The 13,436-nt window shown below is 33.7% G+C and overlaps 1 protein-coding gene across 1 annotated transcript in view; it reads left to right on the top strand.

The window, feature by feature from the left end:
• The window catches only part of LOC145259070 (polyadenylate-binding protein-interacting protein 1-like), a 74,429-nt gene that overhangs the window by 39,247 nt on the left and 21,746 nt on the right, over window positions 1–13,436 (top strand). Inside the window, exons 2-5 of the mRNA XM_080116698.1 lie at window positions 3,028–3,134; window positions 8,741–8,821; window positions 10,926–11,156; window positions 12,718–12,821. Of these exons, the coding sequence (XP_079972824.1) occupies window positions 3,028–3,134; window positions 8,741–8,821; window positions 10,926–11,156; window positions 12,718–12,821 (523 nt within the window). The remainder of the gene's footprint in view (window positions 1–3,027; window positions 3,135–8,740; window positions 8,822–10,925; window positions 11,157–12,717; window positions 12,822–13,436) is intronic.

The raw sequence follows: 13,436 nt of genomic DNA, 5'->3' as shown, positions 1-13,436 counted from the left end.
AGTTCGGTATGTGAAAAGAAACGGAGAAAATTAGCGAAAGATTTTGTGAATGAATAGTGTCATCTTTTGTTGCGTAGATTCTTTTTATACCTTTTAAAAAAATTTATTTTTTTTATTCAATTTTCACCCCAAACAAGCCACAGTGCCACTTTGAAGCAGGGGGCTACTATCAGGGACTTAATTTGCAGGGGCATTATGAAGGAAGATGAGTAGAAAGATGTTTGTTCACATACCCTAAGTATTAGAAGGAATGCTCGTTTTAATTTTCCAATTTTTATTTATTTATCTAAAGATGAAAAGGTAATACTTTTTGCTTTTCAGAAAAAAATGATATCTAACTCGTGGCTTCATCTGTTGGCCAGAAGACCTTGCTTCCATTTCACTTATTTTTTAAACTAAACGTTTTTGGATTTTTTTATTTTTATTTTTTTTTAATGAAATAATTTTGGGGTTTTGTCCAGAATTCCTTCCATATTAAAAGAAATAAAAATTCTGTAGGATGTATCTAGCCATAATGAAACAAAAATATTGCATTCCAAAAATCAGGTAAATTGATCAAGTAGTTTTATTTTTATAAAGAAAATCATTTTCAAGCGATTGTTGGGAATTTATAGGCATTACAACAAAAATCTTGCAAATTTGAATTGAGTTACCCTCTCTTATATATATATTGGTTAAAGGGAAAATTATTCCCAACTCGCATTTAGGTAAAAATGCACTTTCGTTAATAATTGAATTAATTCAAAACGTATCGCAAAAATAAATAGCATAAGTAAATCTCGATATATCCAGACAGTCGACAAGATGGACCAGCGGTTAAAGGAGGTCAGGCTCATTACCGTAGGGTCCCAATTTTGAATCTCGCTAGATTCAGCCACTCTGATGAGTTGTAGACGATGAAACACGTCAGTGGATAATAGTTTAAAAATATATGTATATTTCTGTAGAAATATATTTTCTTATAATATATACCAGTCCTTAAGAAGCATAATGTAATTACAGAGCAATATAGTGAATACATGCCAAACTATTCCAAAATTCATGATGTTGACCATCTTATAATTTATTTCTTTAATTCAGTTGTCAAGAATTGTAAATATCAACTGAATTAAAGGAATAAATTATAAGATCGTCAACATCATGAATTTTGGAATATAGTTTTTTGGCATATATATATATATATATATATATATATATATAATCTACAGACACTAGTGTTTCATCCTTTCGGGAATCTTCAGTGCAGTGTGTCATGATTAATACTAGTTGAACGATTTGAACCCCCCGCAACACAAGACATCTCTGGCTCGATTAGCGAAGACCTAATCCATTCGGCTACCATTAACCGCATGAAATAACGTTGAATTTAAACATTTATTAATTTTAAATGTTCAGTTATGTCAGCCAGACAGTGATCTAATCATTATACGATGATCTATGCATGATATATAAAATAAAATAAAAATTACAATTAAATTTACCAAAATGATCCAAGATGGTAAAATTAAAGTATATTATAAATATTAAAGAATTAATATTTATAAAATTATCTCGCACAGATGTAAAAGCTCGATAAAACCAAATAGGAAATAGAGCTTGTAATATGAGCAAACAGTTAATAAAATATGTTAAAAAAACACTTTGAAATGAGTTAAAAACATATTTAATCTGAAAAGGAAACACTAGATAAATGGATAGTCCTTAATCCGCGGAGTTTCTAGGAATTATTTCCTTCTCATCAGAGGGTAGGAATTAGCAAAATGCGGGATCGGATTTTGCATGCAGAAGTATTTTATGAAACAAGTCAAAGATCTTACCTGAAAACAAAAAAAAAAGTGAAGCAGAGGGAATATGGTGAAGAAAAAGGTGATTACACATGAATGGATAGTCTGGTGGAAGATAAAAAAATCCAGTGACGGTAAAATCAAAATGTAAAACTTCAAGTAAGTTAATAATTTTCATTTGTACAAGTAAAATCCAAGGAAATCCCGTAATTGGAGGAAGATGGTCCATAATAATCCAAAGGCAGAAATCCATGGAATAATTCACAAAAATGTGTACAAGGAAAAAAAAAAGATTCCAATAATATTAATAAAAGAAAAATAAGATATGCTTTTCACTCTACTTGCGAGAGATAGTGTCAGAACGATCAATTGGGGAATTGGAAATTTTGGTATCAGAAAAATTTGTACATATTTTCCAATGCCAATCCTTTTATTTATTTATTTTATTTTTTTTTATTCAATTTTGCTTAAAACAAGTAATAAAATATCGAGTTCAAACTACCAGTGAAGCTAAAATCTGTAGATCACCCCCCCCTCTCACAAATGTGTTTTTACATTTGAGAAAATATAGCCGCAATTAACATGTATTTTTATGATAATTGGGGGGGGGGGATAGCAACTTCGCAGTTTAATATGCAAAGAATCGGAATCATTAATTCAACTGGAATCTTGGAAAAATATTGGAATCGTCTCATGATTTTTTTTTTTTTTTCTAATATTTAAAAAAGAGCAAAAACTCTTTAAAGAGAAAATCTACTTGGTGACACTGTTTTGAAATTTGACTTCATTGTTTATAAAAAAAAGTCCCTTGTAATTTTATACTGCTTTGATTTTTGGCTATCAGTGTTTTTTAATTTTGAATTTCTTAGTTGAAACTGATAGGAGTTGTCACACGCATAAAGGAGTGTGTCTTCCAGTTGATAAATTCATCTTGTTAGCAAAAGTGTTATAGAAGTCAAAGTCATGATTCTGGGGCCATAACTGCCAAAACGTTCAAATTATAACTGTATTATTTGTTTCTGTGTAAGTGCGTTTATTCCTGAAATGGGTAGGTCAGTTTACTTCATCAGAATCAATGAACTGATTGTATACAAAACATCTCTACAGTTCTGCTAGTATTTTTAGCCCTCTTTGCCGTGAATTTCCCCTGGGTCTTAAGATTCCTTGAAATTAAAAAAAAATTTTTAATTTTATTTTCAGTTGGATTTTTATAAATCCTTCAACAAAACTGTTTCTATTTCAGGAAACCCGAATCATTACCCACAGAATTCAAATGGTAGTGCAGATAGTGGCAGCAATCTTTCTCCTGCGGCAAAGGAGTTTGTGCCAAAAGGTGCGAAGGAGGCAAAGGTGAGTCATTCTTATTTCATTGCAACTCTTTTGACATCTTATTTAAAATTCAAAATAGAAGATTATTAAGCCAGTTTAATGTAGATTTTTACTTTTTGGTCCCCTAACAAAAGGAGGGATTGGATCTAGTAATTCACTCTCGTTCGTCCATTTGCACTTTTCTTGATAACCACCCCCTGTAAATTTTTTAAAATTTTGCACAAACATTAGTCATGGTGGAAGTAAATTTTTCACTTGTGGAGGGAGACCTTGCATGCTCGGCTTATTTTTTAAATAAAACATTTGTTTATAAATTGAACTTTTTGGTGTAATCATGTGTTCGTAAAGATAGTCCCCCCCCCCCCATCTTATTCCTTTCTCATGGCATCGTTGATAATACCGCATAGGTCTTGTTTTTCTTAGTGGTATCATGCCACAAAGAAGAAATGAAAAAAAAATAAACTGCCACATCCTGAAGATGTGATTACATTGAAAAGTTCGATTTTATAAACAAATGTTTTATTTACAAAAAAAAAAAAAAAAAATCTGCATTGCTAAACTTACATTTTTTAAAATTTATACTTAAACAATGCTTTTATCATGGAGAAAACAAATCTTCACGTCCTATTTTAATTTTACCCTGTCAGCAAGATCATAAATTCGCCAACTGCAACCTCATGCAGAGGGTTGCAGTCAGCAACATGCCCAAAAAATAAAGATTGGAGAGCGACTCCTTATACCCTTTACTTTGGCTAGATGTGAAGATCAAAGAGGTTCGATCCGATCAATCTGTTAGTCATGTCGTGACCTAGTATCTATAAGTTCATCCTCAACTGTGTTAACACTTTATGACCTGGTTGAACTAATTCGTTCAGTTGTAAAAAAAATGAGCCGCTACTCCTGTTTATACAAAATACATTTGTGAATTTTAATGAAAGGAGGATTTATCTTTAAATATTAGAAGCTAAAAGAACTTTATTTAAGTAACATTCTTAATATCTACAATTTCTATATATTTGTATCTACTGTAAATGTTTCCATATTATATCTAACTAGCTTTACCCTACCATACGTTGCTGTGGCTCAATTTGTTGTAATGGAAAAGTCTAATAAAGAGAGAAAATGCATGTTTCTTATATTCTTAGTACAGCAATCGACTCCCACAAAGAGAAAAAAAAAAAATGTGGAAATGTAAGAAGTGGTACTCTTGCAGTACATAATGGTTTGATATTTTAGTGTTTTTATTTAATGTAAAATGTTTAATCATCTCGAAGAACACAGTGTTTGTCTGTATTTGGAGAAGACAAATGGTCGCGGACTCTGTTGAATGTTAACTTTGGGTAAATGAGTTAAAAACTATCGAAAACAGTGTCAGTTTTTTTAGTTTGAACTGACTTTCGCGAACGTAACGTAATCAACGGTGTCCGCCAGCAGTTGTATGTTTGAAAGATACAGCTAAAGACTATTTAGAGCCGACTAAACGGTACATTAAATAGAAAGGGTTTGATGAAAAAGTTGTGGGGAAGTCAGTATGTAGCAAATGTCATTTCGTTAAAGAAGCATTCATAAATGTTAATTTAAACACATACAGAATTGTTTAGCAAAGAAAAAGCAATCATAATTTTCTGATCTTAATCGGACCGTCATCTGGTTCTGTATTTTGTTTTTGTTTTTCAATTTGAATGCAAGTAATTACACGATCTAAATATGTAAATAATAAAATTAAATAGTAAATTGCTCATAGTTAGAGTCGTCCAAACCAGAAGTAAGAACTGAGTAATTGCACTGTTTATGGTATTGTTTTTGTTTTTCAAGTGTAATGCAGTATTAAATTTTTGTTGTTGTTGATTTTCAAGTAATTACACGATATGGCTGCATTGTAATAGTAATTTGTAAAAAAAAATGAGAAGTTAGTAAAAAAAAAAAAAAAAAAAAAATTGTAGTTGAAAGCAGTAATAAATGAAGCTCATAGTTAGATTCCTCGGTTGGAGTCGTCAAAACCGGAAGTATAAACTTAGTAGTCTCGCAGAGTGCGTTTTACGGAAGAAAGAAATGCAAAACAATGTAATCTTAATCGGACGTTTAGCGCATGTATTTATTTATTTATTTTTAAGTAAAATGCAAGTAATATCACGGTATCGTTGCAATCGAATAATAAATGGTAACTAAGAAATTGTTTATTTAATAAGTTTTTAGTGTGAAGTACTAATAAATAAAGCTCATAGTCGGATTGTGTTGTTAGTTGTCAAAACCGGAAGTAAAATCCGATTAGGCATGCAGTTTGCGTTGTACGTTAAAAAGCAAAAAGATAATGTTAATAGGACCGTAATTCTTTGTGATTTTTTTTTTTTTTTGGCTTTAATAACCCTTTACGATTCCAAATCTGTGTTTATTCCTACTGTTCCCTGTGGTAGCAGGAGTAGTAGGAAGTTAATAGAGAGAAAAGATTTTACAACTTCCATTGATTCTAACTGGTTTTGGCAGTGAACTTTCACCGGGATAAATATAGGAATGTACGATTATCGAGGAAGTGTAAGGGTAATAGGCCTATAGCACACCTCAGATCCTGTGCTGCAGTTTGTGCACATTACATTTGCATGTAATGTCTTGATTTTTAATCCTGTTAAGGTCAAACTCACACGGGAGGGGGGATGAGTTCATTTTATTTATATAGAGATTATGGAAAATTTAGTATGAATAACTTATACCTTACTTCCATTTATACTTGTACTGAAATGTACTTAGGGTATGGTATGATGGTATTCTCAGGAAAATTAGATCATATGGTTTTACTGAACGAATACTTAACCTAATTAAATCCTTAAATAAGAGAAGAATCTATGTTGTCCTCTATGGTTGTACGTCAGAACAATGACATTAATGCAGGTGTACCTCAGGGGTCAATCCTTGGATGTTTATTATTCCTGATAGTCATAAATAGCTTCCCTGATAAAATTGTCTCCGAGATGGATATATTTGCCGATGACCCCATGCTCTATAACTCACGAGGGGAAAATGAATAAACACATCTAAGGTAATGGCGGAAACCCTAGAGGAAGACCTCCAGTCTGTAGTAGAAAGGGGACAAAAATGGATAACATTTAATGCTGCCAAGACTAAGCTTGTTTTCTTCAATAATTACAAAAACCTCAACCACCAGAAAGTTACTTAGGCCTGAAAGTATCCTGTACCTCTACAGGGCCACCATTTGTCCATGCATGGAGTATTGTTATCACATTTGGGCTAGTGCATCTGTTACTAGTCTCTCACTCCTGGACAAAGTTCAAAAGAGTCTCCAACTAAATTGGTTCCGAACTGTCAGCAAGGCTTCAGGCACCCTGTGTAGTTCGGCAGTTCTTGAAAATTCAACCTCCCAAGCCGTTGCCTCTCATCTTTCAGGAGGGTAAGTTTATTATCTGTTGCCTGAAACACCCCTATCAGGGAATGCCAATGAGACAGCTCAACAAATTTTTAGAAGGCCATAGTGCTCCTCCTTTAAGGTTGCTGACTTGACTCTTTAGACCGTGTCACATCTTCCTGCAGTAGGAAGTAAAAAATACCACTGGCCGTTTTTATGAACATCTTGTTGTACTTGGGTATCTATTGAATTCAGAACCTGCACAGAATTTTGAACTCAATCTTTAATTGGTCCCCCGACAAAGAAGGGATTGGACCTAGCAATTCACTCCTGTTCATTTGTTCACTTTTCTCAATTACTATGCTTTGGATTTTTTAAAAAATTTTGCATAAACATTAGTCATGGTGAAAGTAAAATTTCGCCAGAATGGATTTTCTGGGTTAACTCTGGTTAACACCCCCCTCTCCTCCCAGGGGCCATTAGAGGGTAAAATTGCCCCCAAGTCATTCATCTGTTCATATGTATGTGTGTGTATGTATATATATATATATATATATATATATATATATATATATATATATATATATATATATATATATATAATGGTTTGCATTAAAATTTAAAATCAGAAGTCAAATATCATTGTTCAATTGTGCTTTAAACAGAAGCATCCATTTCAAACGCACCTGTCATTCCAAAGAACCTACTGTTGATTTTATGTCTGGCCTTTCGATTTGTGTGTTAAAATTTGAATGCACTTGTGATGTTAGTCTGTATAAAATGTTAACTTTGATCAAAATCGTCTGTTCCTTCTTTAATCAGATTTTTTTTCGATTATCAATACTTATAGAAGACATTCCAATGCAAAGCCTATCTAAGAACACTGAGGTACATAAAGTACATTTCTGTGCCATTTCATAAAAATCAGCCTAGCTGTTTCGGAGTCCATAGGGAACGAACTTGCTCTTAGACGCACAATGTTTCTTTTCATGATTTTTTTTTTTTTTTTTCCCCCCAGTATTTACATGATCCCTGCTCAATATTTGAGTAGAGCTAGATAGTAAGTTAATGAAATATATTTTTAAGGTACACAGAATTTTTTGTGCTCTATTACCTTAAGGACATGCCGGGCCAAAATGGCATTTAAGCGTGGCAAATCCTTGCAGAAATGGAGTGCAGAAAAATGTGTAGATTAATTGCCATAGTTATGAAAATAACTTTATTGATGAGGATCTATTGATGGATTGATATGATCTTCCTGAAACTTTTTGGTCCCTCGACAAGAGGAGGGCTCTTCTGTGTGCACTTTTCTCAATAACTATGCTTTGGAATTTTTTGAAATTTTGCACAAACATTAAACATGATATGAGTAAAAAAAAAAAAGTAACAGAATGAATTTTCCAGGAAAACTCTGCCCCACCCCAGGTGCCTTTTGAGTTAAAATGGCTGAAATTGACACTTTTGTGCTTATTAAAAAAGATTGATGCTTTCCGGATTTTTAGAAAACTTTCCGAAAAGTTGTAACTAACTGATTTCTATATAATTTTATTTGTTTATACTACGCGATAACTCTTGGGTGTGCCCCAGGGGCTTTTTTTACGGCTAATAAAAACTCTCCTCTTTTGGGACTATTTTACCATATTTGTCCAAAATTTTCTGTGTATGTCTATTTAGCAGTTTTGCATGATGCTGAACTCAAATTTAAATATGTTAAGGCCTTGGGGACTTTTGGGGCTGAATGGTGGGGCGGGGGTGGGGGGCAAATGATACTTAGTCATTTCTCTTTTCTGCATTTTTCATCTTTTTTTTTGTGCAGAACTCAAATTTATATATGTTAAGGCCTAAAACTGCACCGTTCATTTTCACCGGAATTTGACACCTTTTGGGGCTAAATGGGTGTGGGGGGAGGGGGCAAATGCTGAACTTAGTCATTTTTTTTATGCCTCATTCACTGTGCACTCATGGGGGAACCATGCATGCTTCACTTTTTTTTTGTCTGACTACCGTAGTAGAACTGCTTTGTAACAGAAAAGATGTTTTTATGATTAATGAATTTATCCAACTCTATGTTCGATCAAATTTTTGTTGTTTTCCCCTGCTAACTTGTACTTATAGTGGCATCTACCCAGTTGAGCTGGCTGCAACAATGTTGATCACATTGTGCATCTAGGACATCCACCCTTGTCGATTAACAGCCGTTTCCCCTGCCAATGCTTTTTATCTGATATTGCGCTATTGATTTCAATTTTAAAAATTTCTTTCTCTTCAGGGTCCGTCATATATTCCCAACCTTAATAAAACCAGTTGTCTCTCAGCCACAGCTAAGGAGTTTGTGCCTAGACGTAATGAGGTAAGAAACCCCCTTTTTTTTTTTTTTTTTTTTTTTTTTTTTTTTTTTTTGTACCTGGAGATATGGCAACTGCCCAATGCCAAATATTCAAACTACCATTTCGGTTTCCAACAGACAGATCTCTTTAGGATTCTTAACCATTTCTTTAGGGTTTTTTTTCTTTTTCTTTTGTTTTTTTTGTTTTTTTTTTTTGTTCCTAGATTAGGATTAAGGCATCATTACTTGGATTGTTCAAACTACTATTCTCATCTTGAATGTTATTTTCACAACATTTTGGATGATGTAGCCTCCGACTTACTGCAAGGACTCGTATAACAGATAAATTACTTGATAAAATTCAGTTGTAAATGCCAGTCTTTTGGAGGTTGTAGGTTCAATCTTCAGTATGGACAATACTTGGAAGACAATTGTAAATTATTTAGGACTTCTGCCCAGTCATAGGTGAGAGAACATGAGCATGCTATGTTGTGGATTGAATGAAGAGTTCAGTTTAAAATTCCATGCAGATTCCAAGAGTTTGACGGGAAGATTCCAAGAGTTTGACGGGAAGATTCCAAGAGTTTGACGGGAAGATTCCAAGAGTTTGACGGGAAGATTCCAAGAGTTTGACGGGAAGATTCCAAGAGTTTGACGGGAAGATTCCAAGAGTTTGACGGGAAGATTCCAAGAGTTTGACGGGAAGATTCCAAGAGTTTGACGGGAAGATTCCAAGAGTTTGACGGGAAGATTCCAAGAGTTTGACGGGAAGATTCCAAGAGTTTGACGGGAAGATTCCAAGAGTTTGACGGGAAGATTCAAAGAGTTTGACGGGAAGATTCCAAGAGTTTGACAAGATAAACCTGAAAAAGGTTGGAGGTTACATTGGCCAAAACATTGTGAAAATAACGTTTAAGATTATAACGGTAGTCTGAATAATCCAAATAAGAATTTCTGCTCGATTTGTTTTGCTTCGTCTCGTATTGTACATTCAACAATTTATGAAGTGGGTGGGAGGAGGTTAAATAACTTTTATTTTATCACAGAATGAACCCCTCCTCCTCTTCGATGTACATATCACAGACAAACCCACTTAGCAACAAAATCACATCCCTTTCAGTGTTAAATGTCAACGGGATAGGAATGCAGAGTCTCTTAAGTTTCCTCAGTAATTACTGCCTTCCATGCCCATGGCTCAGTGGATAGATGCGTTGGGTCTCTACAGTTCCAGGTGAACATTGTCTGAAGATAGCGGTTTCAATTCTACCCAAAGCCAGCCAGAGGATTAGTTGGCCAAAACATAGTGAGACGACAACTATGGAAGGCAGTAATTACTGTACAGTTAAGAGATTTAACATTCCTGTCCCATCACGGTTAATCATCTGACGAAGGCCAGAGAAATATATATTTAATTGGAATTCATTATTGGGATGAGTATTATTAATTTTTATTTATTGCGGACTATTATCCTCATCTTTGATGAGTTGTTGTTTCACATTTCGGCCAACTATTCCTCTGGTCTTCCATCATGTGGTAACCGCGACGGGGTAAATTAATATTTCTCTTCTCTATAATGAATTCCAATTAAATTATCTACATACTATTCGGTACGGACTCAACCATGGAAGATCAGATTATAAATAAACATGGATTTATAAGATAAAAAAAAATCCAACCTTGATCATCATTCGGGGCCCGTGGCACAGTGGATAGACGTTGAATCCCTACGATTCCAGGTGAGAATTTCCTGAATATGGCGATTTCAATCATACCCTAAGCTGGCCAGAGGCTTACTTGGCCAAAAAACGTGGTGAGATGACAATAACTATGGATGGTAGTAATTGCTAAGTATGCAGTTAGATTTGGAGTTCCTATCCCTTCACAGTTACCACCTGACGAAGGCCACAGGAATAGTTGGCCGAAACATTGTGAAACAACTAAGAAAGATGAGCATAATAGTCCGCAATAAATAAGCCAGAGAAATAGTTGGCTAAAACGTTGTGAAACTAAGATAATCTGCAAATCAATTTATAAGGTATAGTTTAAAGAAAAGAAAAAAAAAACTATCACTAGGCAATGCAGAGTAACTAAAGCTAATGTTTTTTTTTGTTTTTTTTTTCTTTCACAGGATTTACCTCCCTCCGATCCATTAGCTCACTTGTCTATGTGTTCTGTACACCTGAGTAGTACGAACTTCAATAAGGAAAATCCAGTCGATGCATTCAAAACTGCCATTTACCACCTCACAACTCATCCCGGCAATCTTGATGATTACATGAAGCCTGTGGTAGACCTCCTCAACGAAAAACAGATTCGTCCGACGCTAGTCGTTGAAATTGTCGACATACTTTTTAATGAAGTAAGTTAATTTTATGTCTACAACTAGATGCATTTTTAAAATTTGGTGCTTATTTACCTATTTTTCCAAACTGACAAAATCTCTTAAAAAAAAAAAAAAAATTTAAGATGTACCCGTCACAGAACAAAAATGTCATATTCCAAAAATCACAAATTGATTTTTTTTTTTTTTTACCAAGAAAATCAAATTTTCTGACAAACCGAGACGCCTTATTTGGCCTTTTCGCCCCCTTTTTTTATATTACAAGCAAAAAACAAAAAAAAAAAGCTGTTAATAACTCACAATTCTAGACCTTTTTATTCATGTAATTTGGACAGACAAGCAGACCCCCCCAACAATTACACCCCTTTCTTCAGATACATAAGACAATAAAAAGGGTACTTGTACAGTTTAATCAAGATATTAAAAAATGAAAATACTGAAAAAGGGGGTTATATTGTACATACCAATTATTGAATGAAGTTCTCAAAAAAAGAAAGTTTAATTTGATCAAGTAGTTATTTTATTTTTTACAATCAAATTTTAATGAGATTGATCGTATCTTGCTTATTTTGCGCACGAGAACGGGTGTGCGCTAAGGGAGATAATTCCATCACCACTTAATTTCGTCAAATTTTGACAAACTTTAATTTAAAAAAAAAAATACCTAGAATAAATATTTTAGTTTTTTTTTCACTTATTTTACAGAGTTTGTCCTTTTTTTATTCCCATTTTTTTTTTTTTTTTTTTTTACATAGGCATCACCACATTATCAAGGCCAAGAGGCCACTCAAGGATAATGGTTAAAGAGTGTACAGTAGAAATTGGACAATATAGTAATCATTAGTAATGAAAATTCGGTAAATTTGATAACTTATATGGAACGGCTCATCAAGAACTTATTTACGTTAGACTTGAACACAACCATATTGTAGTCAGCCGGAAAGCAGGAAAATGGAAGACAATTCCACAGGCGTGCAGTTCTAAGAAAGAAGCTTTGTTCATGGAATCTACATTTAGGTTTAGGCACAGATAAAGAGTGGGGGGAATTATTGATAGTGTTTACAGCTAGACGAGTGTTTCTTGTGAAAGTTTGGCGAGGGGGGACCAAAGATTGAAGCTCAGTCGAACACTTTCCATGAAAATAACGATACATCAGAGACAAACTCGCAACATCTCTTCTGTGAGATAGAGGTTGCAAGGAAGAGAAAAGGACATCTCCTAATCACTTTTTCGTTCAAAGGCACTACTTCATCTGCAAAATAAGCAAGATGGCAGGATAAGATCGATTTCATTAAAATTTGATTTTTCTCTGTAAAAAAATTAAAAAAAATAAATTAAAAAAAAACTACTTGATCAAATTAAGTGAAATTTTTATTCTCAAAGAACTTCATTTCATAACGGGTACATACAACATATCTTGATTAAGCAGTACATGTACTGAAAAAAGATCTTGTTTGATTCACTTTGCAATAATAATGTATAAACTAATATTTTAAGAGAATTTGTTAAAATTATCAAAAAACAAAAACTCAAGTATCCATTTTTTTGTGTATTTACATATTTTTAATTTATTTTTCAGAGTATATCTGTACCAAACTTTCGGTATACTGGTGCGCGGATATGTAAATACTTGTCCCAATTATTTACAGTTAATCTTGAGTTTAGAAAAGTTTTACTCAAAAGGTCAGTGTATAATCTTGTACAATTTATTTTCTCTTTGGTCTGTCACACTTGGATGTGAAAATTTCATTTCCATTTGTAATGGTGTTATTTTTATTCTCTCCAAAACATTCTCACGAACATCTTTTGGTTTTATTTTGTACTAGCAGAGGTGCCCGGCGTTGCTCGGAGGTGTATGCTGTGCAAAAAAAGCAAAACAAACAAAAAAAATGGTTAATTTTTTAAAACTTTGACCCCTATTATGACCCCTTAAAATTTATTGTTTCGGGCTCAAATCACTTTATTAAGTTAGATCCAGGTTCAAGGAACCTATATCTAAAATTTCAAGTGTCTAGACCCAAAATTGTTGGAGGAGTTTGGTAGAGTTTTTAAAGGTCAAATCGTTGAAATTTGACCCCTTAACAGCCAAATTTCTGGCTGACACCTGTCACATTGATTTTCCCCAATCTCAGTACCCGGTATTTCAAATTTTGAGTCTATAGACTAAAAATTGACAGAGTTATTGCGTAGGGAAATGTACACAGACACACAGACAGACAGACAGACACGTTCACTTTTATAGATATATAGATAACTTGTTAATTGAGTGATTTCGAATTCCAATCTATGTTCAACTGT

Source organism: Euprymna scolopes, chromosome 34 (assembly GCF_053919585.1).
Source record: "Euprymna scolopes isolate OS-2025 chromosome 34, ASM5391958v1, whole genome shotgun sequence".
In the NCBI taxonomy this organism is placed as follows: Eukaryota; Metazoa; Mollusca; class Cephalopoda; order Sepiida; family Sepiolidae; genus Euprymna; species Euprymna scolopes.
Note: the sequence above shows the minus strand (reverse complement) of the source record. Positions and strands in the feature narration are given on the sequence as shown.